The following is a 25,770-nucleotide window of genomic DNA, read 5'->3' as shown; positions in this document are numbered from 1 at the left end:
CCCGCACTATGCTTACACTTTCATATTTGATTCTCATGGATGGGAAGATCTTGTATTTATTATGATCTCCAAGTTAGATATGTGTAAATTGAAATCTTGGAATCCTGTCTTCACCTAGTTGTTGATACCCTATACCTAGTATTACTGTTCTGAATAAATAATAATAAATAATACAGTTCTATCCTGCATAAAGCATTTGTATTTTCGCAGGGTCTTAATTTACTGGGGGGTTGGGAGAGAATCCCAAGCTGTGAGTGCTCAAGGGTCCCAGGGTCCCCTCACCACCATTCTCAGCATACCAGCCTACAGTTCAGTGCTTGAACCCCAGGAGGCAGCTCTACTCTCTTGGGACCTTTTGTGCCAAACATCAGCCTGGCCTTCCCAGCTGTGCTTACCACATCCCACAATTCCTCCAGGTCTGTCACTGCAAATCTTGGGAGTTCATGTGGTACTAGGGATAACTTGTGGGAATTGTTCTAAGAATGCAACTTAACTACTGCACAACCTTAGAAAGTTTCATTTCTATGGCAAAGCAGAACATGGATTCTATAGTATAAATTCAGAACCAACATTCTAAATAAGGCTTACAATAGCACAGCGGGTAGGGTGTTTGCCTTGCACATGGCCAGCCCAAGTTCTATTCCTCCGTCCCCCTCGGAGAGCCTGGCAAGCTACCGAGAGTATCCCATCCGCACGGCAGAGCTTGGAAGCTACCCATGGCGTATTCAAAATGCCAAAAACAGTAACAACAAGTCTCACTATGGAGATGTTACTGGTGCCCTCTCGAGCAAAGCGATGAACAATGGAATGACAGTGCTACAGCAGTGCTACCATCACCTAATATCCAACACATAAGCAACTCTTCTCTATGGATTTTGTAAGTGAAAAATATTATATAGCACCTGACATCAATATCTCAACACTGAGTCAGTCAGATCTGGAATCTAACCCTGACAGAACCAACCACTTATTAGCTGTGTTAGCCTGGATGTACAAGACACTGTGTCCTCATTGTAAAATTAAAACAACCTCATTGTACAGGTTGCTGTAGGATTTGAAATAATATAGCTAAGTGCTTATGTTTGCTATCATAATAAATATTACCATTCCTGAAAACTCTGATTATATTCATAGTATCATATTTCCATTTTATGGCTAAAAATATATGAATTGTCTGAAATTATAAAATTTGTAATAGTTGAAACACTCAAAATCAATTCTGATAGTACTAAGAACAATAATCTGTTTTATTTCATTTACATTTATCGACTAAAATGATTGTAACTGACGATTCTCGTATCTCGTATTCTGCTGCCATTATATTTCGGGATCCAAATTAAAATAAAACACATTTTTGATAGCTCACTGAGATTAGTTTTATGACTTTTAATAAATAGATGTATGATGATACGTACATCATCATGTATGATAAAAACCTTTCCAAGTTATTCAACTTTTTAACTCTGTTGACACATTTCTATATAAAGCTCTTATTTGATAGTCATCTAATACACTCCTATCAAAACTAGATGGGGAATGTGCACTGGTGGAGGGATGGGTGTTTGATCATTGTGTGATTGTAACCCAAACATGAAAGCTCGTAATTATCTCACAGGGATTCAATAAATTTTTTTAAAAAAAGACTAGATGCAAAATAATTTTTGCTTTGTAAGAATGACACAAAAAATATTTTCTTATTTAAACCACTTAAAATAGGTAAAGCACGCTAGGTATCTCAGAGCCAAGCAGCTCGCTGCCGAGATGGCTCCCAGACCTTGTGCCAAGCCGATTCCACTGGGTGCCTCAGATGGGAACAGGTGTCCTTCTTCCACCTGCCCCCAGTGAATCCCCATGGCCACAAACCTCCAAAACCCAATGAAATTCCCAGGTATGTGGGACCAGTGACTGCAAACTCCAGGCTTCAAGGGATCAAGGATGGGCTACTCCTTTCCTTCTCCCCATCCCTGTCAGGTTCTAGCTGTCACACCTACTAACTTCCTCTGGATGCCATTTAAGTGGATAAATGCCCAGGATCCAGAGACTCACAAATGAATCTCAGAACTGGTCAACTTGCTGCAGAGATTTCTCCAGACCCAAATCATTTAAAATTTTAGAATTCCAGGAGCACTCAGCCAATTTTGCAGCCACATGACATATCATGCTACTCATAACAAGCAATATAAAATTAATAATTTAACATCTGCCTGTGGGGCAGGCTTGAATGGTGATGGGAAAATTCAAAATAATGGTGGTGAAAAGGCGTAATGTTGGTGGGATTGGTGTTGATATATTGAATGTAATAAATTACTGTGAACAACTTTATGAAAATAAAATTTTTTAAAAATTAAAACAGGAAAACGGGTTAATGATAGCAATCACTGTTATTCAACCTAAAATAAGTTATACCCCTTTGAGTTCAATCAACTAAGGAAGAACTCAGCAGAAATCACACAATTCTGCTCTACTCACCTTGTTGAATGATGAAATCATCAGATTGAATGGCATTGTAGTTTCCACATAAGCCACAAGACTTCCCTTTATGCTCCTCAGACAGTTTGAGGTAAATACCTGATATTCCATCCCATGCCAGAGAAAAACCAAAGGTTGTTTTCACCAAGATATAGTCGGCTAGTTTCTCAATGAAAACTTCTCCAATTGTCTGAGGCAAGGTTAAACTTTAAAAAACATTGTAAAAGACCATATAAGAATTACGGTAAAGGATCAATTAAACATTATATATTTTACTAAGACTGCTGAGTTAGGTAAATTAAAGAAATTATTACCCAATATTTGTGAATAAAATTTGCAACTAGATTTGTTTGTCTGTTTTTGAATTACACCTGGTGATATTCAGGACTTACTCTTAGCGCTGTACTCAGGGAAAACTCCTGAAGGCCTCCAGGAACCATATGAAATAGCAGGGATTAAACTCAGTTCATGTGGGATCAAGCCCAGGTTGTCCACATGCAAGTCTAGCATCCTCCCCGATATACGCTGTACTAATATCTGGTCCCTCAACTTTTTTCAAAAGCATCAGAACCTGCTGAAGTTTGTCATCTGTATTACACTACTTTAAGGTTATTGTTGAAAAGAAATACTCTCTTCCTGCACTTCCTGGGTAACATGCTTGGAAATTGTATTATCTGTGGTATTGTTCTCATCATTTCATTATAATAGCTTACCTAATTCCATTCCTTTTTATTTCATGACCATAAATTCTAATTTCTTCTTGGTCTGAAAAGAACAAGCTGATTGACCGATAACAATAATATACTGAACCAAGGCACCTAGGACTATTATGAACCTTAAAGGGAGTAAAAAAAAAAAAGGAAAAGAATGAAAATAAAGAAATCACAGGATGCATTAGGAGACATAGAGAATATGCATGTTAATTAGAGTAAAAACTATATTGTATATACATAGTTTCACAGCATCATTAATTCCATGATACTTTATAAAATTACATTCAGGATTTTCAAGAAAAAATTCTTACAAATTAAGTACAGGAATTAAAATCAATGCAGCATATATTTATTGCTTTTAGATGTTAAGTATTAATATTCTAAAACTATCTTGTATGTGTTGTGGGAAATTAGTTCTCATGTGAAGACTGGACATCACAAGTAAACACATTTATAATTTTACCTTCATGTTTTAGTATCTCTAAAATAATGAAATAAAGCTCTATTAAGCCAATATGTGATTTCAAAAATAACCAAGTTCACTAATAATAAATTACCCAGAAAAAGATTACTGCTCAAAAATTAATAGAAAAATACATTTGGTATCAAAAGAATAAAAGCAATGAATGAAAGGAGAAGGGAGTAGGCCCATTAGATTCTTTTATCTGTATCAAATCTAATTTCAGAAAGCTCGAAAGTAAAATATAAAACTACAAAATTATATAGAATAAAAGCAAATTGATAAGCATAGTGTGTGAAGAAAAATTATAAGTTATATATATTTAATATTATAAGAATATAATTCAATCATTCATAAGCAATTTTAATTAATCACTTATTAAGACATGTTATGTGATCTAAGGAGCAATTATTAATTTAGGCAGGGAAAGGAGGTAGAGATTTTATATCAAGAGTTGAAGGAAAACAAAGTCAAGAAACCAATGAGAACTTCATTTGAGAATATCAAATTCTAGTAAAGATAGAGTAGGGTTAAAAACAAGCCATATGGATGTCAGAAGATCATCAGGTAATGGCAAGTGAATATCAGGTGAAATAGGAGTTTGAGTAGTATGTTCTCCCTATTCGGGAATCCAGGTATCTGACTCCAGATTAGATAGTGGAAGATTCTTCTCTGGAGAAACAGAAAAAGTAGAAAGACATACGAATATAATATTGGGGTCTTATCTAATGAAACCAGAGGTCCCTGCTCCATTCCCCACTGTTGAAGCAAGAATCATTTATATACACAATCTCCAATCAGTTTCTATAGCATAATTCTAAACTGTGACATTTTTATAAATAGTGATTTGATAAAAGCTGGAAGCATGAAACACAAAATTAAAACATAGACACAAAATTAAAAGCAATGAAATCAAAATAATTCACAAAAAGTGTATCAAATAAAGCCTTAATGTTTCCTTAAAGAAACCATTGATAAAATAAGAATACAATAATATTTAAAATAGAACAAAAAGAATATAAGTAATCAGAAATCAATAATATTCAATGGGTACATTTATAACTGAAAATGGCTAAGTTCTAAATACCAAAAGTTGGAAAGAAGTGTCAAAATGTAGAACAAAAAACAGAAAAAATATAGAAATATCAGAAAAAAACAATGAAAGACTTATGAAATCAATCACTTCATTTAGAAGCTCTGTTATCTAGTAATAGAAAATTGGAGAACTTGGAAAATTTGAAAAAACTCATCAAATATCTAGCACAATAAGTTAAATAAATTCAAAATAAAATTCACAAAATTACTGTCTCAGAATCTTGGGATTTAGAGATTTAAGTTTTCTAAGAATTTCAGTTTGGATGGCACTAAGGAACTGGAAGCCATGAGCAAGATTATAAGAATGGATTACATTTCAAAACTGAAAATGACTTCCAAATAAATGAGGTTTCAAGAGTTTTCTCTCAGGTGACATTGTTCCAGAAGGAATTCCTTCAGAATTCAATGTAAGTTAAAGCAAGTCACTGTATCACTGTCATCACTGTCACCCCATTGCTCATCAATTTGCTCGAGCGGGCACCAGTAACGTCTCCAAGTGAGGTGAGACTTGCAAATCAGCAAGTAAAATAAAGAAAATTGACCTGTGTTCAATCTTTACTACAAACAAAAAATTTATGCATGTTCAGTGGAATCATCTTGGAATCAGTATTTCAAGCATGAATATGGACCACAGGTCACTAGATATTCCATAGAACCCAAGAAACAAGGACAAAAGAGAGAATACAGTTTTCCAGGATGGTAAAGATAAACCTCAAGTCCTAGGTAAATTCAAAAGCAGGCAGCACCACTGGAACAGAAGAACAAGTAACTAAGGAAGGGGCACTGCACAGGAAGAATAAGAAATTTAAGAGTTTACCCAGATTATTTTATGAAAGGGTTTTATAGAAAATGTGAGCTAGGAGGAAAAATATAGCAACTGAGTTTAGAAAATGCAGCAAACCAAAAAATAAGGCAACTGTTAGTTTTATGACAATGTATAAGGTAAAGGGTTAGTACACAAACTGCATTTAAGAGACCCGGGTTATATTCCACCTCCACATGGTGTCCTGAAAACCTCGGGAAGCAACCTCAGAGCAATTTGAGAAAGTAGCCTCTAAATACCACCAGGTAGTAACCCAGAATCCTAAACCTGAAAAAGTACAAAGGAAATAAAGTACTGCCTATTGAGCTCACCTCTACACAATTTTTATGTGAGTAGTGTTCTTATCTGGATAGTACATAAAATGTAAATTATTTTAAATTAAATGGTTCAGTATAAATGAAGATATGACTATTAAGAGGAGGAGAGAAAAAAGTGTGTGTGTTTGTGTTTAGGGACAGAAAGAGTGATATAACAATGATGCTTTATTTTACATGCAAGTAGTAAAACAACTAAGGCCTAACTTTAAAAAATCAGAAAATTATTTTCTTATTTATCAAAATATATAACCATATGTCAACATGTAACATAAACATCAGAAAAACAATCCTTCAACAGCTGTTGGAGCATTGCTTTTGGGAAGTTATATTTCATCTGTGTTTGGGGAGTGAAGGAAAATAGAAACACTTTTGTTATTCCCTGATATCATTTTGATTTTTAAAATGAAGGAAATTAATCAGGAGTGTAAAAAGGACATACATACAAAGTTTTCTTTAAAATGTATATATTTTAAATAACAAAAAATTAATTCCTGAAATTTATTTGTAAATGGAATAAAATGGAGAATATCATGCTAACTGAAATAAGTCAGAAGGAGGACGGATATAGAATGATTGGACTCATTTGGGGGATATTAAAAAAAATAGTAAAAGACTAACACCCAAGGACAATAGAAACAAGGGACAGGACGAATGGTCTGTGGTTGGAAGCCTGCCTCAATGGCTTAGGGAGAGGGCAATTGGGATAGAGAAGGGACCATGATGGTTGGAAGGGATCACTCTGGATGGAAGATGTGTGCTGAGAATGGGTAAATGAACAATCATGATGGCCTCTCAGTATCTGTATTGCAAACCATAATCATAATGCCCAGAGAGAGAGAGAGAGAGAGAAGAAAAATGTCTGCCATAGAGGCTGGCTGGTGGGGGCGGGGGAAGTGGCAGGAGGGATACGAGGTTATTTGGTGGTGGGAAATTGGGAAATGTATACTGGTGGAGGGATGGGTGTTGGAACATTGTATGACTGAAACGCAACCTGAAAGTTTTGTAACTGTATCTCAGTGATACCGTGGTTCAATAAAAACAAATAAATTAATTTTAAATTAAAAATGTATTGGGGGGGTTGTCCATTTATAATACATTGAAATCATTTCAGTTATAGCATATTAGTAAGCCTAATCTTTCAAAACAGGCAGTTGTTAAATAAATTGAGTATTTCATAATTTGGAATAAATATCACTAATAAAATGCATATTTGTCATAATATATTTTGAATATGTTACTAGAAGATAATTATTCATATAGTATTATGTGAAATTATGGTACTAAAAATTATAATTTCAATATTATAATTATGTATAGAGCCTGGAGGTAAAGTATAAAAGAAAATACATATATCTGTTAACTAAGGTAACTTTACTGACAGAAAATTATAGACTTGTCTGGAGTTTTCAAATTTTCTACAAAAGGTGACCTGCTTCTCTATTCCAAAAATGTTGGCATTTAAAATAAGTCGATTTGTTGTTTGAAAACAAATTCTACCAACTAAAAAAAGGGCTAAGTAGAAACACCCAGTAAGTCTCGGAGTTCAGCATTGTGTGGTCTATCAGTGAACATATTATCTAAGTGACACCTTAGTCCTCCAGAAGGTGAGACACTGGACACGAACATTTCAATAGGCGAGTCAAAAGGTGTCTGAATGATAAGCTTAGTGAGGGATTGAAGGTATCAAGGACAATAGGTGACCGAACAGGAGCCCTGGAAGTACTAAACACCTCTATCTAGAGACCTTCAGTTGCTTTTATCTTCATGCATGCCCCATAAATTAACTTTCAACAGATCTCAGTTCCTTTCTGGGTTATAAATATTTGTAGCTCTTAAAAAGCTTCAAATCTTAAATTCTAATATCTGTGCCTCATCAAGATGAGGAAGAGAATCTCAGCAACTCCAGCATCTATGAAAAAAATTAGGGTTGAGAATATAGCTCAAAGGACAAGAGCACATGAACTGAGAATTACCAAGAGTAGTCTTGAGTCATTCTGAACACTACCTGCAAGCCAATCCAGCTTCTCAGGAGGAAAGGACCTGGAGATAACTCAAGTGGTAGAACATACGCCCCCCCCATGTGTGAAGTTCTTAATTCAAACCCTCAATGGCTGGTTTGGGAACAAAGAATTAAAAAGGGATTTTTTCTTAAAAAAAAAAAAAAGAATTCTGGGGCTGGAGTGGTAGCACAGTGGGTGGGGCATTTGCCTTGCACTTGGCCAACCTGGGTTCAAATACCAGCATCTCATATGGTCCCCTGAGCACCGCCAGGAGTAATTCCTGAGTGCAGAGCCAGGAGTAACTCCTGTGCATCACCGGGTGTGACCCAAAAATTTTTAAAAATTCAAACAAATAATAGCTATTCTAAAAACCAGTAATCTGAGCAGTTTTCTGGTTGTCCTTTATAATATCCCGAAATCCAGCAGGAGGAATTAGTGAGCAGGGAAAGAGGTCCTTGACTCTCATTCTTCAACGGAAATACTCTGCAATTTGCATTTTAAGAAGTTTCCTAAGAATTCATTTGAATCAATTCTGCAACTAAGACCTTTTTTAGCTCATATAGTATCAATCTACTGAGCAACTGGACAATTCCATAGCCTCTATGTCATTATAATTTATTTGATATATTTTATGAACTCCAATTCTCCAAATCATACTATAGGATGCCACAAAAATAATTAAACCCAGGTGGGCATCGCACGGGAAGAAGAAAGAAGGAAACCTGTCTGAGTATTCCAGTCATAATAAATGAAACTGAAGAGTGGGGAGTTGGTATTATGACATGCATGATATAGATACATCTACATTGTCTTTAAGGTTTTCCCACATAGATCTAAATAAACTCTTCTCCCAGTTCAAGGCCTAACTCAATGATATATATGCACATCATTTTTTAAATAGTCTATTCTAGGGCACTGGGGTTGTTTCCAGATTCTGGCTATTTTGAAGTACTGCAATGAACATACAAGTGCAGATGTCATTTCTGTTGTGTATTTTTGCACTCTAGGGATATATTACCAGGAGTGGTACTGCTGGGTCATATGGAAGCTCAATTTCTAGTTTTTTTGGAGGAATGCTCATATTATTTTCTAAAAGGTTGGACCAGTAAGGATTCCCACCAACAATGAATGAGAGTCCCTTTCTCCCCGAATCCATGCCAGCACTGGTTGTTCTTATTCTTTTTTATGTGTGCCGATCTCCATGGTGTAAGGTGATATCCCATTGTTGCTTTGATTTGCATCTACCTCATGATTAGTGGCATAGAGCATTTTTATGTGCCTTTTAGCTGTTTGTGTTTCTTCTTTATAGCTGTTAAGGGAAAAAAATTCATGAAATTTGTTTATAAGTGGAAGGACATGGAGAATTTCATGCTGAATGAAATAATTCAGAAGGAGACATAGGATGACTGAACTCATTTGTGGAATATATTTTAAAAAACTATATTATGAGACCAACACCCATGGACAGTATAAACAAGGGCCAGGATGAATGGTCCATGGTTGGAAGCCTGCCTCAATGGCTGGGGGGAGAGGGCAGTTGGGATAGAGAAGGGACCATGATGGTTGGAAGGGATCACTCTAGAAGGGCGATGTGTGCTGAAAGTGGTTAAAAGACCAAGCATGATAGCTTCTCAGTACTGTATTGCAAACCATGATACCCAAAGTGAGAGAGAAAGAGAGAGAGACAGAGACAGATACAGAGACAGAGAATGAAAGTGCCTGCCATAGAGGCAAGATGGTGGGGGAGAGGGGGAGGCATTGATCCAGAAAGGATATGGAGGATATTGGTAGTGGGAAATGTGCACTGGTGGAGGGATGGGTGTTGAAACATTGTATGACTGAAACTCAATCATGAAAGTTTTGTAACTGTATCTCAGGTCAATTCCATTTAAAAAAATCTATACTACATATAATTGCAAATTTGGTCTGTCTCATTAATAACAAAACTTTCTTCTTTTACAGTCATAGCCTAAATATTCCTATTATAATATTTTTATACTTCAAAATACATGTTTTCAGAACTAGTTTTTTAGTTAATTACATCCTAGTGTCACATACCCATACAGTGTACCGAGGCTCCGGGTTATCACAATCCTTTGCAAAAATGTAAGAACAGTTTCCTGGGAAATAATAGTAGATGCCATCAAAAGTTTCAAAGTGGTACTGTCCCCAAGTTTTGCAAATCCCATCTCTGCCACTGCCCATGTTTGGCACTGAAAAGAAATAGGGTGGTATTCAGTAAATAAAAGTAAAGTCTGTTTCTGATAAGATTGAATCATGTAAATGATATAACTTTTACTATAACGGATGTTTTCTTCTGTTGTGGTCTATATCACAAAAAGAAATAACTAACTCATTACTACTCTCAATATGGCAGAGCCTGGCAAGCTACCTGTGGCATATTTGACATGCCCAAAACAGTAACAACAAGTCTCACAATGGAGACATTACTGGTGCCCGCTCGAGCAAATCAATGAACAACGGGACAACAGTGCTACAGTGCTATTCTCAAAACTTCAATATTCTCCTAAAGAAAAGCATGGCCTCAACTTTGTTTTGGCAAAAGAATTTTGCTATAGACATCCTTAGTATTCACTTCCAAAGGAAGACTCTGTAATTAGGAAAGAATAGAGGAAATGATATAGTAAAAGAAGGTGACAGGTAAATTGGTTCAGAGAAGAAAAAACACGACAACACTGGGTGTCCTAAAAAGTAGTATAGGTACATTAAAAGCTTTCTAACTCTCCTCAAATCTTTTAGAAATAAAGTATTCACCAAAAGTAAGTCACTTCTCTAAAAAATTATGTTTATTTTCCAAATACCCAAGGGAATATTTGTTGTATAATATATGTATGCTGGAATTTAGGAATTTGTTACCTCAACATCATCTAAAATTTCAAACAATGTTTATTTTTTTTTTGAGGGGTCATACTCAGTAGTGCTCAGAGCTTGCTCTTGGCTCTGCACTCAGAAATTACTCCTGGCAGTGCTCAGGGACCATATGGAATGCTGGGAATTGAACCCAGGTCAGCCACATGCAAGGCAAATGCCCTACCCACTGTGCTATCACTCCAGCCCTGACAATTTTTATTTTAAATTATCAAACTTCATCTCCTATTAACTTCACACCTGCCTCAGTTCTTATTCTTACGAAGAGTCCTCTGTTCAATTTTTGTTTTCCAGATGATTCCTTTTAGAATTATATGGAAATCAGGGTCATTAACTCAGCATTCAATATATGCAAAGCATCTTGATACACTGTACAGGAAACATAAAGGTAAGGCACATTGTGTCTTTTAATTTTAATTTTTATCTGAATTTATTAGCCTTGACAAACTGTCCTCAGGAAAGAACATTGATTCAAAATTCAGATAATCTTATCTAAAAATATGGCTTATCTTTGTCATATATTTCCAAACAATCTTGCATTTTCCTTTAGTGTATGTGTCACATGTGTGACTATTGGTGTCTGTGTATTGGTTTTCTCCTCTACACTATGTCTTTCAGGAAGATAAGAATATGTATATATTATTTACTATTTATCCTCAGCTCTTAGTTTGGGATCTAGTCAATTTTTTAAGCTAGGGGATATTTATTCTTCAGTAGAAACATAACATCTTATAATAGACACTATGGATAAAAATATTTTAAGAAATCTGCCAGTATAGAAGCTCTGAGCAGTAGTTTAATGGCAGCTGAGGAAAATATCAAGAGTTCCAAGATGAGATGGAGTAAAGTACCGAAAAATAACAGGATATTGAAAATAGTCTGAAAAGAAATAAACAGCATACCAGAGAACTATGGGATGGATTCAAGAGAAAGAATTGAGTTCCTGAAAAAAAGACAAGTTCTACAAAGGAAAAACAATTAAAGAAATCATTAATAAGAATTTTCCAGAGTTGAGGAATATAGACAAAGAAATTCAAGAGGCCCCACAGATCACAGAAAAAATAGACTCACAGAGGAATACTCCAGACACACTGTACTCAAAATGACCAAATCCACAGTTGGAAACTAAAAGTAGCAAGATCAAAAAAGGAACTTACATAAAAGGAAAGCTAGTAAGATACACAGAAGATCTATCAAATGAGACTTTATGAGTCAGCAAAGAATGTAGGGATACAGTACTAAAACTCAATGAACTGAGTGTGTCACCAATAATATCCTGTCCAACTAAATTAAGGTTTAGATTTGAAGGAACAAAAGAGCCTTATGGGCAGGCAACAACTTAGGGAAGTCATAGCCCTGAAACCAATCTTGCAAAATGCATTAAAGGAACTTTTTTAAAATGCAAGACAAACTTCCCAAGTTTGTGAGAACTGGGATTTATAATATTATTATTCATAGTTCTTACGGGACTTTAGCGATAGCGCAGTGGATAGAGCATTTGCCTTGCACGATGTTGACCTGGGTTTGATTCATCCGCCCCTCTCAGAGAGCCGGGCAAGCTACCAAGAGTATCCCGCTCCCATGGCAGAGCCTGACAAGCTACTCATGGTTATTTGGTATGCCAAAAACAGTAATAACAAGTCTCACAATGGAGATGTTACTGGTGCATGCTCGAGCAAATCAATGAACAACCGGACGACAGTGCTATAGTGCTACATAGGTTTTACAAATATATCATTCTAACACCCACCAAGGTGGCACTAAGTACAGCATTCACTCATGGCACCATGATTGCCCTCTACTATATTAAGAAACATATTTACTCTATCCTACTATGGGATTTTATATTACTGAAAATAATAAATTCACATTTCATTATATTAAATGTTATATATCTGGTCAGGTGTTTTTTTTAAAACATCCATCAATATTTTTATTATATCCATTTACATATTAATGTAAACACTTAAGCAGTATATGTAATATAATATTTTCTGACATAAATCCATTCTTAAGATCAATACAATATTTCAAACATAAATCTATTATTTTCTAACACAAATCCAATAGGTTAAAATACACTATTATATTTCTATAGGCCGATTCTAATTCTATCCTTAATTTTCCTTAATTCTCTTTATTCTTAGTAAATTTTACATTTGTAGGATTTATATATTTCATGTACATCTTAAAATGTATTAGGAAGTTATTTTTAGTATTAATGCTTTTACATACCTGTTAAAAAAGTTTGATTTTAAAACATTTTTATCATTTTACAACTGATTTACAATTTTGTGAAATTCCAGTTTATCTCTGTTCACTGTGTTTATTATCTCTGTGCACAGGTGTTACCAACTCCACAATAATGAGATAGAGCGATTTATCCCAAATATATGATTAAATGGAAACATAGTATAGAAACAACAAATAAGCAGAACTGATCTTACATTGGGAGAGAATCGGGTTCTGGTGGGTGAGGTGTTGGAATGATGTATCCATAAAAACTGAGTAACAATATTATAAGTCCCAGTACCTCAATAAAAATGGTTCAAAAAATAATTAGATCTTTCTGTGAGGACCACTCAATATTACTTCTACCTGATGTTAAAGGTGTTGAAATAATGTGAAGTCAAAAAGAATGACCAGCTCCCAACAAATGAATTCACCCAGGACAAAGAAGGTGGGACAGAAAGAGAGTGAGAGAGACAGAGGGAGAAGGGAAGAGGAAGAGTGAAAGGCAGAGAGTTAAAACCAGTTGAAGAAATAGTGGAGATAAGTGAGGATAGAAAGTTGGCATATGTATTATATTTTATATTGTTTCTAAATTACCGGGAATAAATGTGAGCACTTTAATGATATAAAATATGGTCATCCCAACTCACAATACTTAAACACTAACATAGCAAATTATGCTTTTATGGTCTCTTAGGCATCTCGTAATTCTCTCGTAAGTGTCCTTGAAACTTACCGATCTGGCACCTTGTCCCGAGTGCCTGAAATATTTGACAGTCACATGTTCCAGTCTTAGAACAAAAAGCTCCGTTAAGGCATTCATGAGGACAAGAACCTGAGCAGCCAAAAAGAAAAAAGGGGGGAAAAGAAGTTATCTTCTGCCGTGCATCCGTTCTTATAAACACAATATGTCAGGATTTAGTTTGGACTAACTGTGATCACTATTATCTAAAACAGCACCCGAGGCCTCTTGCCTTGATGAGCAAAGAATTAAAGCCATCAAATCTCTATCTAACTCTTTTCATTATGTGTGCTGTGAACCAAGAAAGACAGGCTTTCACATCTCAAACTACCCTGAGAGCAAAGGTTAGCCTCCTTCAAGCAATTGAAAGGTCAAGTTCCCATGTAAGGAATCCCTGTCCCAGATGATGAGAACCAGAAATACACAAGCTGTAAATGATTCTGTTGATGAAGTTTGGCACTGGATGTACCCATCGCCTCCCTCTCCAGGAGCAAGTGTTTTACTGAAGAAAGCATCTATCATTAGCTCTAGCAATCAGGCAAAAGAGAAAACTCAAAGAGAAACTTTCATTTTTTGAAGAGAATAATTAAACATTTCATTTGAAGTTTGTGTATTAGAGTTCTGACTCAATTACCAATGACGCAGTCTTTCTAACCCTCACATCATTTTAATGAGGCAGAAGCTATAGTCACTGCTGGCCATCACCGAAAAATACTGTTTTCATGGAGAAAAAAAAATTGCCCCCAACGGATTATGTTGAAAAGATGAAAGTAAGAAACTATGAGCTCCTGGGCGAGTTTTTAAAATGCAAATGAATCACAGTGAAAATTTTTTCTCTAATAAGGAGAGAACAAGAGGGAACTGGCAAGGAAAGCAGGAGGGATTTAAAGTAATACATCAGAAGAACCAAGGGCATCCTTGAGTCACCATAAAGTATTAAAGATTGGGCCTCTCTAGATTATGCTAAGAAACTCTATGATGATTTAACCTTGCTTGTGCCCAAGGCAAGAATTAGAAAACACTATTACTGTCTACCTTATGATCTAGTGATGTAAGATGTCTCTTTACATTTAAAAATGTACAGCTCTCTAGGAAGATCTTCACTAATAGAAAATGAAATGTTTCAAATAAATTATGATCAAACTATTAGTAAAAACTAAATTTTTCATAAACTTAGATGTAGTTTCCTTCCCAAAGGACCTATATGCCTTCACATTTTAATCTTTAATCACAATCATGTATTTTTTCATAGAATAGGTACCAAAATGTTTAAGTAAACAAGGGCATTTCCTTCAAAAGTTTATTCACTAGCCTATTTGTTCTTCTGAAAATGAATATGAAGACAGAACTTGTCAGGAATACTTGTTTTAAATAGAGTGAACAACTCAAACTATACTGTAAATGGTCATAAGCATTCTGTTTGATGGAAGGGGAATTAGTAAACAAAAATGGAAGCGTTTAGCAATCAGGATGAAATAGTTGATTCAAAAAAAATTGGTACTCAGTAATTCTTTTCCTGTCTGTCTAGTCATCTGCATGTTACTATATTAATATTGCTTCTATCCAAAAATAATTCAAAAATCTATATGAAGAAAATTTAAACTACAACTACATATTCTTAAAACCTAGTAAAGTTTCCCTCATTAATTACAGAGAAATTTTTAAAAGTTGCTTTAATATACAACCAAAAGCTCTTCTGAGGAATGATGACAAAACCATAGATTAACACTGACCTTTTATTTTACTCTCTCCCCAGTTGATAGCTTCATGAAAGAAATATCTTGGAGAAGTTGCTTCAAACTTTGAAAAAAAGACATAAGAATTTAGGATAATTATCTTATTCAATTCTAGTCAAACATACAAACTAGAGAACCTACAATAATCGCTATACATTGATAAATTATCAAGAGATAATGATTCAATATTTTCTTGGGCTATTGAGGGAACCAGAGTGAGGCAAAAAGGGCTTCATGAAGAGGGGGTGGAATACTGAAATTTCAAAATTTATGTTTGTTCTTCTCTATCTCTGCCTCCTTGAAAAAGAGCTTGTTTGAATCTAATCTTTATATTAAATAACTGCTTTACCTACAGAAGTAGCAATTCTCTGATATTTACAATTGCTGGTGTATGTGTGGGAAAATGCACAAAGCTGATTAATAGTGAAAATTACTCTGTCAACATAACATCTGTAAAGAGAACCACAGAAACTATTGTCATTGCAGTGTCTGTCACCCCAGTCTCCAAAGAATTGAAATTTTAAAGAACATAGAATTTCAGTATATCTTTTTATAGACCTCACTTCACTTCAGGAGAGTGGTTAAGAGCAAGAAATATAGAGCAAAACATAACTCTTGACCTAGAGTCCTGATTCTAGCATTTCTTATCCTTAGGCAAGTTTCCTAACGTCATAGTGCCCCCTTTGGGATCAAATCTATCAAATAGAAACAATGGCACCTGCTTCATTGTAGACTTATTCATTGTGAATAAAGATCCCAGCACAGTAACTTCACATAGAAAATTAGCTATATATATATATGTAAATACAATCAACTCCAAACTGTTAAGTTTTTTATAGAGAAATATGGTTTAGTAACAAATAATTATAGGTTATCGAAACTGACCAAATAAGATTTTTATTCAAACACAATACCAAACTATTGTTAGGTCTTGGATAATGTCTTTTCCTGCAATATTTCTGTTTACCAGAGAACATATTAGTAAAATTAAGTAGCAGGTGATTTCCAGAAAACTGGAAAGAATGAACGTTAAGAAGAAATAGGGAATAAAGACTTTAGGTATTAATATCCTCTGCTAATTAAACAGATTCTAGTTTGCATCTTATGTGTAAAGGTTTTATTTCAGCATTTTCTGTTAGCATATATTTTGTATTTTTAGCTGGAAAATCTACTCTCTGGTGGATAAAAAGATTCCCACATTCTCTCAGCATTTGAAGATCCAATTCAAAATCCCTGTCCCTACACCTTGGCACCAAGTTCATTATATTTCCACTTTCATTTCTTCCAAGTCCTTACAACTCAAACTCCCCTTTTCCCCTTTTCTGTCTCCAGATTAAAGTAGACTTACAGCTTTCAATAACCTTGACTTTCTCAAGGTAGCAAATATTAGTGTTTCATCAGTCATAGTGCTTTTAATTGCTTAAACCAAGTACAGTTACTAATATTATATTGGACAGCCACATTATCCTAGTTTGGCTCCACAAGTCACTGCCAATACTTAATAAAAGTGTATGCTGATTTTCTCTCTTAATATACCATCTTATAACTGTGAAAAATTATTTAACCTACTCAGCCTCAGCTACCAATCTGTACAATGAAATAATGACATTTTTACCACAGAATTGAAAAAAAATCCCAATAAAATAGGATATGTAAATCTAGAATAATAGTGAGTGCCAAGTACACAATAAAGGCTACAAACATTTATCTGCTTTTAAAAAGTATAGTCAAAATGACATCTGCACTTATATGTTCATCGCAGCACTGTTTTCAATAGCCAGAATCTGGAAAAAACCTGAGTGCCAGAGAACAGATGACTGGTTAAAGAAACTCTGGTACATCTACACAATGGAATACTATGCAGCTGTTAGAAAAAATGAAGTCATGAACTTTGCATATAAGTGGATCAACATGGAAAGTATCATGCTAAGTTAAATGAGTCAGAAAGAGAGAAACAGACATAGAAATATTGCACTCATCTGTGGAATATAAAATAACAGACTAGGAGACTAATGTCCAAGAATAGTAGAAATAAGTACCAGTAGGTTGGCTGGTCTCACATGCCAGGGAAAAAGCTGCTCAGATAGAGAAGGGAACACCAAGTAAAATGTGGTTGGAGATCCTGCCCGGGAAGGGTGATGTGTGCTGAAAGTAGACTAGAGACTGAACACAATGGCCACTCAATACCCCTATTGCAAACCACAACACCCAATTTTTCCAGATTCTGGAGAGAGAGAACAAAAGGGAATACGAATACCCTGCCACAGAGGCAGGGTGGGGTGGGGGGGGAGATGGGATGAGGGGGGGAAGGGATACTGGGTTTATTGGTGATGGAGAACGGGAACTGGTGGAGGGATGTGTTTGTGAACATTGTATGAGGGGAAAAAAGTTCTAACATGTGTGAATCTGTATCTGTACCCTCAAGGTGATTCACTAATTAAAGAATAAAATTTAAAAAATAGCAAGCATTAAAAAAACATTTATCTGCTTTTATTATTGGACAAATAATAGTAACTACTGAATGTGAGACCAAAGCAATAATATATCATGTTATTTTGATGTCACCCAATTTGTGTTATATCCTCTCTACAGAATTTACAGTATTACCTAGCATACTAGCTTCCTGGTTACCACAGTATCTCTCTCTCTCTCTCTCTATATATATATATATGCATATATATCTACACATTTTTACACACACATATAAAAGTGAGTCTATAAATCACTTCAGTTAATATAGATGTTTTAACAATATTTTTTCCAATGTATATACATTGGTTAACTTTCCATTTCTTTGTGCCTTTAATTTCTTTTAACAGGGTCTTTTATACCCCCAACTTTATTGATGTGACTTCATGCATACATCATTATAACACACCATGATGCCTACTTCCCTCTACCAATATCACAAAGGCCCCTCCTGTTCAAACCTTCACTTCCACCTCTACCACCAGCATTCACCCCATAAAACCAGTTCTGTGGACCAACTCTCCCGTTCTGTTGTCTTTAAAATCCCATTAAAAATGTGAATAGGAAATGAACAGACCCTCCCTCAACAAAGTGTAAGACATTTCCTCAACAAAGATGTAAGGATTGCTTAATACTCATACAAAAGAAAGTGTTCATCATTACTTATTGTTAAGGCAATGTGAATCAAAACAATAAGACATCATCTCATACCAGTAAGAACTGCATGTGTCACAAAGTCTGGAAATGGAGCTGAAGAGATGTATAGTGGGCAATGCACTTGCCTTGCTCACAGTTGACCCAGGTTTAATCCTCAGGACACCAAATTATCCTTCAAGTTCCACCCTGAGTTATCCCTGAGAGTAGAGCCAAGAGTAAGGCCTGGACAGATGTTTGCCCAGCTGTGACCCAAACAAACAAAAACTCTGGAAATAACCATGTTGGCAGGGATGTTTTGAGAAAGGAGCTTTCACTGTTTGTGAGGATGCCATCTGGGTAAACCTCTATAAAAAGCATTATAGAGATTTCTCAAAACAGTAAGAATAGAGTTCCCATATGACTCAGCAATACCATGTCTTGTTATCTACCCCAAACACAAAAGAATTAATTCAGAAGGATATATGCACACCTCTGTTCATTGCAGTACTTAGTACAATAGTCAAGATGTGAAAATCACAGTATCTTAATTTCTGTAGCATTTCTATTCATACCACATTTTACCAAGGCTAAGATAGGGCATAGAGCTATGAATTTTTGTAGTATATCCAAACACAGAATGAGACCTTCTGTCTATTATTAGAAATATTTGTATATGCCTTACAAAGAATAATAAATAATTGATGATGTTTTAGATTCATTGAACCAGTTGTGTAGACATTACTTCTTTACAGGACTACTTCCATTTAACATTGTTTCTGTATAACAACACTATTATTCATGGTTATGTCCTATTATAGTCTTCTGTATAACATCAACAAATACCAAGTGAATATTACTGTCACTGTATCACTGTCATCCCATTGCTCATCTATTTACTCAAGCGGGCACCAGTAACGTGTCCATTGTGAGACTTGTTGTTATTGTTTTTGGCATATCAAATATGCCATGTATAGTTTGCCAGGCTCTGTCGTGTGGGCAAGATACTCTCGGTAGCTTGCCAGGCTCTCTGAGAGGGGCAGAGGAATCAAACCCAGATCGACCACATGCAAGGCGAATGCCCTACCTGCTGCACTATCACTCCAGCCTACCAAATGAATATTCATCTATAAATAATATGTATGTATTAATGGAAATCCACTGCCAATATTTTTAGACCCATGATTATGAAAAGATCCTCCTCTCTATGTCCTCTCTGCCCATCTTAGAATCCACCCACATCTAGGTTTTTATATACATTGCTATGCTCTAACTTAAAGTACAAGTTTCTCTCTGTTTCTCTCTCTTGAAATAGAGCATGAGCGAGATAGACCACAGAAAGTAACTTTCAGGGAATCTAAGACATCCAGAGCCTACTGCAACCAATGAGAGGAAGCCATTGGTAGGTAAATATGCCACCTTCCCTCATTCTTCAGAGAAACAAAACTATAAAACATTCCACAAGGCATCCACAAAGTCCCCAACAAAACTGGACTCCAGATATCTGAAAACAGTGAGCCCCTTGTTTATATATTATATTGGATTTTCTTCCATGTCTCACCTTTTTCTCTCTCTTTGGCTCATGCATTTCCCAAATTCTAAGTATCTGCTTTTATGAAATTAATTTTTACAATACAATATCAATGTTAAAATGTTTCATGTGTGAGTATATATATCCACAAAACTAATTAAAAAAACTCTCTCTTATTCCTTGCTAAGTATAACCCTACAGAAAGCAAGAAGCTCAGATAAACAGGTTCAAATGAGAAATTACTTCAGCACACAAATACACCATTGACAAAATCTGTGTCTGCACTTTGCTTTATATTCTTATTGACAACATATTTCTGAACCCCATAAACGTACATTTATTCATCCACACTTAGTTTTGCTAGCAGGGGAGTGAATTTATGTATTATCTTTGGGCCACAAGAATGACCCTAAAAGAGATAAAGTTCAGTCTTAAATAGTGTAACATAAAACTATCATCTGACCTCTATTCTTTAACATTACTTCTAATAAAGTCAGTTTGGGTCCTAAATGATTTCCAGGCATATTCTCAAGTATTAAGAAGTAGCATTATTATCTCTAGAAAGGAAATCAAGCCCTGTCAATTATTTTTCTCTCTTATTCACAGAAATAACATACTTACATAACTCCTGTGGGGTAAATTACACAAGTTCTAAAAACATCTTAGTGGACAAGAGAAAAAATTTCCATTTACATCAAGTGACAACTTCATATACCCACTTTTTTGGAATATATCTCACAAGGTCTTTAATCTTAGTGGATTCACCAGAATGAAGATGCTATTAAAATTAAATTTTCTGTTGAGTTATGCTAAAGCTTCTTGTGGCTAACTTGATCTAATGAGAGATTCGCACTTAAAAGTTCTCAGAAAAAATACTAATATGTACTAATATGTTCACATAACACATTAAGTACTTCAGCACAAATAAACACCTTAAGAAAATGTTTCCATTCCACAATCTTTTGCCCATTCTGACATGAAAGAAATATCTACTTAAAATTAGAGTGAATTAGTTCAATCACAAGAGTGTACCAAATCTGTCATTTTGGGGGTAATTAGCATCATAACGTATACATAGTCAGAAATGCATTTTAAAATGCTAGTAATTAAAAAATAAATTTTTTTTAAAATGCTAGTACTTGGGGACCAGAGAGGTAATATAGTAGGCAGGGCACTTGTCTTGCACGTGAGTGACCTGGCTTCTATTCTCGGCACCCCATGCGGTCTTCTGAGCCTGCCAGGTATGATCCCTGAGCTCAGAGGCAAGAGTCAACCCTGAGTACAGCTGTGTGTTGCAAAAAAGAGAAGAATTTCAAAATTAAAAATTAAAATGCTAGTAAAATATGACAAAAAATCAGTATTGGACAAAGACTATGTAAGCCTTCGTAAGCCTAAGTAAGGCTTCATAAATACTCAAAGCATATAGCTTTCCCATAAAATGTCTTGATTGAGTCAGGAACTTTTATGGAAAAACGTTTTTTAAATCTACCCATTGGAACATTCCAACATTTTAAATTTGAGGATATTGCAGTTGTGTTATCCAATACCCCTAACTAAAGGATCCTGCAGTAAGGTGGGGGAGTGGGTGAGAATCCCTTCAGATTTTATGCTGCCCCACTAAATCGAGAACTAAATTACTTCTCTAGAAAGTCTTTTGGTTAAAGTTTACCAAGCTATATAAAAGTTATCGCAATGCCATGAAATTTTTTTTTTGCAGCACCCATTTGCTGCACCTATCAATACAGGTCATTGATAACTTTCTATACCCCTGTTTTCTTATATCTGTTCCGTTTCATTGTGCTGATACTATTATTCAATTTTAAACCAATTAAGATTTTCTGCCAAGCACATGATATTGTGTCCCACCAATACCATAAGCCTATCCATCATTGACTGAGAGACATTTGTCCACAAGAAAGTCAACATGAACTAAGAAACTAAGCATAAATTCAAGGGATGCAGAAAAGCAGAAGAGAAGCTATGTTGATTCTTCCTCCTCCCTTCTGACTTGTTTTTAGCATTTTATTCCCTTCCACAAAGGTCTCATTGTTGAAGTGACAGCGGAGTTCCAAAGCAGAATGGATTATTTCTCTGCCTCTTTCTCCATCTCAGGCTTAACCTACCTGTGCTGCTAAAAGAACTCTTTTCTGTCGATTTTCATTAAGCCCGATTCTAGAAGGGAACAAAAAGAACTTGTATAGTCAAAGGCCCCTGGGCAACCTGAACAAGCCTTTCCCAAGAGACAGCTGGTGTTTTCCTCCTGATTTCCATCACTTTATCAAAGAGGTCTTTCTTGGCTTCACATTTAAAAGATCCCCCTCCCTCTTTAGAGGGGTTAGATTTGGGAGGTGGCACCATATCGTTTTACAAAACTCAGGAGTGTCCCCAAATCTCTCCTGTTGCTGATGTGAACTGCATTTTAGGAAGGAATTTGGAGAGAGAAAAAAAATAGTCTAACACTGTAGCACCAACACCCATGAAATTTTCTCCACATATGTTCATAAGCATGGTAGATATTCACCAAACACACATTTACTTTTTTCAAACATAACACTTCATTCTCTTCCCTACCATATCATAAGGGGCAAATGAGTAAACTAATATTAATGTAAGCACACCAAATTAGATCTGTCAGTTAAATGGTAAATAGAATTTTGCTTTCCTTTAAAAAATGAGTTAAGTACGAATTCCAATTTTCATTATTTACTGCTAGAATAAGTTTCTCATTTCTATCATAAAAGCTGTTTTTACTCTTTGTTAAGAATATAAGATAGGTATAATTAACAATCTATGTTAACAATAATATGATACAAGAGATAGACACCAAATATAATGCCTATGTATCTTTGAAAGTAGAAATAATATCTCCTTTTACTATCTGTGGTCAATGTAGAAAATCAAAGACTTCTTATAATTTAAATGGGAATACAAAGTTCTGCTTTACTATAAAGTAATGAAGTTTTGTAAAATGATACAGTGTCATCTCCCCTGGTAGCATATAATTTTTGGAAATGTTTCTTAAAATTATGCATCATGACCTTATTTTGTGAAAATTTCTTTTTTTTTCAGAAGCAGATACAATTAATCATCTACTGGATTTTCTTACTCCCATTAGCACTGTGTTTAGAGAACATGAAGGATCAGAAATACTCACCGTGTTGTTCTCATCAAGATGGATGATCTGCAAATATATCCTGTCAGAGATAAACATATACATAAAATAAAATAAATTCATTCAAATATCTTGGTCACATATTTTCATTACTAAAGGGATAGTTTTAACGTAAATTCTAAAACTTGACTGTTTTTTGATTGTTATTCTGCATTTTCTAAGAATTTGGAGCAGCAAATTACCTGTAAGATAACTGAGAAAGAAGATAGATGTACTCAATTTTACATAGAGACATGACATATTGGAACCAGCATTATTCTTGGAGTTAGAGATCTAAGTTTCGATCATGGTATTAATCTTTAAGTTAACCACCAATTACAAAATTACGGCATTGCACAAATTCATCTCCAAGAATCCCTTCAGCTCTCAAAGCTCTGTGATGTGTTTCATTTACTCCTAGAAGATAATATCTATGTCCACTTCAATATTTTATATTCAATAATTTCTCCCCTTCTATAAATTTCAAAATGCACAGCTATTTTCAGCAATAACTAACTGGAAGTAACAAATAATTTTTGTATGAATATTTTATTAATTTATAACTAAGATTACTACAAAATAATTGAAAATTTATTTATATTTCCAAATCTTAAAGGTATTATTTAAAAAGTATCAGTTAATAATTTGAGGGCATAAAAAAAGTTAACTATTCAATTTTTCTTTTATCAGATATTATGTATTTAAATTAGGCAACATTTTATCATTTTTTAGAAGAGAAAAAGTTATATATTTATTAAGATACACAATTCTTTTTCCTATAGAATTGTGTATCATAATAAATGATTTATTTTAAAATTTAAGTAAAAACTTCAAAAAATAAAGATAAAAAGTTCAGAAGAGTTTTACATTATTATGAATTTTCACAATGATGATCTAAGTGTCATTCTATATATATAGACATATATATATATATGCATTCCAGTACTTTCAAATTACCTTATGGACAAGGGGAAATGTTATTACCAGTTCTAAAAGAGATTATAATACAATAAAAATTGGTAAATTTTTAATTTAAGTTCTTACCTTGTAATAAAAACAGCAATGTAGGAAACAAGAATACACTCCAAGGTATCATTAAATTGAGTTTTCTCACAATGTTCATTTCAGTGTAGCCTTTCTTCCTAAAATGTAACCAAGTTGCTATTCTTTACTATCTAAGATGGCATCCTACAAGTAGAATCTATTTCCAGAGTGCTCAAATTCTTACAAATAAATAAAACGATTCAAAAAGGAATTCAAGGCTTTCTAACTACATACAGCCTTTGGGACTTTAGCACTTGCAGGCAACCTTTTGGCTGAGTCTCATTAGTAATGCATGGCAGCTCCTTACCTGAACCTGTATTAGTTACACCCTAATTCCCCCCTCCCCCCATTCCCCACTCTCGTGTGTGTGCGCGCGCGCGCACACACACATACACACACATACACACACACAAACACACGCACTCACACTCCTCACTCCTGCATATCATACTCCTTCTAGCCTGTGTTAGCAGACATCTGCAGGGGGGAAAAAAGGCAAAACTAACAACAACAAAAACTGCTGTTACCTCTTCATAGCCTGAAAGATAGTAACGTTCTTAAATGTGATCTAGTCTCTGTATTTTGTTCATAAAACAAATTTGAAAATAAAGGCGAAATAAAAGTTTCTAATTCCTAGAATGTCTTAGAGACATTTTTAAACACTAAAAGTAAACTACAATTGTGTACATGTATTGTCAACTCAAGTCCAACTAGAGTATAGAGTAAGTTGACATATTTATGTTCTGCATTCATTTTCCTGTTAAATATTCCACAAGAAATGAAAATAAAATTAAAATGACACTCTAATATTTGACTTTGAGAAGAAAATTCACTTAGTCTTAAACACTTCCCCTTCACATCTGTTTTTTCATCTTCAATGATAAGTACTCAATTAGACAACAAAGAAGAATTTCTTATTCCAGCTCCCTGAGCATTATCTTTTTAATGTTTTTATTTATTTATTTTTAAATTTTATTTTCAAAGAGTTGTTCACAGTAATTGATTGAATTCAATATTTCAACACCAATCTCACCACCATTACACCTTTCCACCACCATTATTTCAAATTTTCCCACCCATCCAAGACAGATACTAAATAATTTATTTTGTATTGCTTGTTATGAATAATTGCCATACACCCTGAATGCACCAGATCTCGTCTGAGCACTCTTCCTAGGAAACACTATCTATGTGGGAAAGACAATTGCTCTGATATTTCATAATGAACTCCACAGAGGTGACATCAGCCCCACAAATAAGTGAAATCCCAGCTAAGATACTGGGTGCACATTAGGTAACATGCTTTACCTACACTGTTATCATGTCCATAAACAGATGGGAGTGAAGAGTGATGAAATGCATGGAATCCATTATATGAGACAAAAGGCACTGCAGGTATTAGCATCTTATTATACTCAGATAGTAACTCTGTGAGGACTAGCAAGTCCATCTGGTGAAATACCCTT

The 25,770-nt window shown here is 34.8% G+C and overlaps 1 protein-coding gene across 2 annotated transcripts in view; it reads right to left on the bottom strand.

The window, feature by feature from the left end:
• Positions 1–24,383, bottom strand: part of OTOGL (otogelin like) — a 162,883-nt gene extending 138,500 nt beyond the window's left edge. For both annotated transcript variants that reach the window (XM_004602698.2, XM_055118362.1), the window contains exons 1-8: positions 24,305–24,383; positions 23,264–23,303; positions 22,233–22,281; positions 15,474–15,540; positions 13,735–13,833; positions 9,936–10,090; positions 3,183–3,304; positions 2,470–2,675 (exon numbers count right to left, since the gene is read on the bottom strand). In XM_004602698.2, coding sequence (XP_004602755.2) covers positions 2,470–2,675; positions 3,183–3,304; positions 9,936–10,090; positions 13,735–13,833; positions 15,474–15,540; positions 22,233–22,281; positions 23,264–23,303; positions 24,305–24,383 — 817 coding nt within the window. The remainder of the gene's footprint in view (positions 1–2,469; positions 2,676–3,182; positions 3,305–9,935; positions 10,091–13,734; positions 13,834–15,473; positions 15,541–22,232; positions 22,282–23,263; positions 23,304–24,304) is intronic.
• Between the last annotated feature and the right edge of the window lie 1,387 nt (positions 24,384–25,770).

The sequence above is a fragment of the Sorex araneus genome, chromosome 10 (assembly GCF_027595985.1).
Source record: "Sorex araneus isolate mSorAra2 chromosome 10, mSorAra2.pri, whole genome shotgun sequence".
Taxonomy (NCBI): domain Eukaryota; kingdom Metazoa; phylum Chordata; class Mammalia; order Eulipotyphla; family Soricidae; genus Sorex; species Sorex araneus.
The sequence above is the reverse complement of the archived record's forward strand: the minus strand, read 5'-3'. Positions and strand labels throughout refer to the sequence as shown.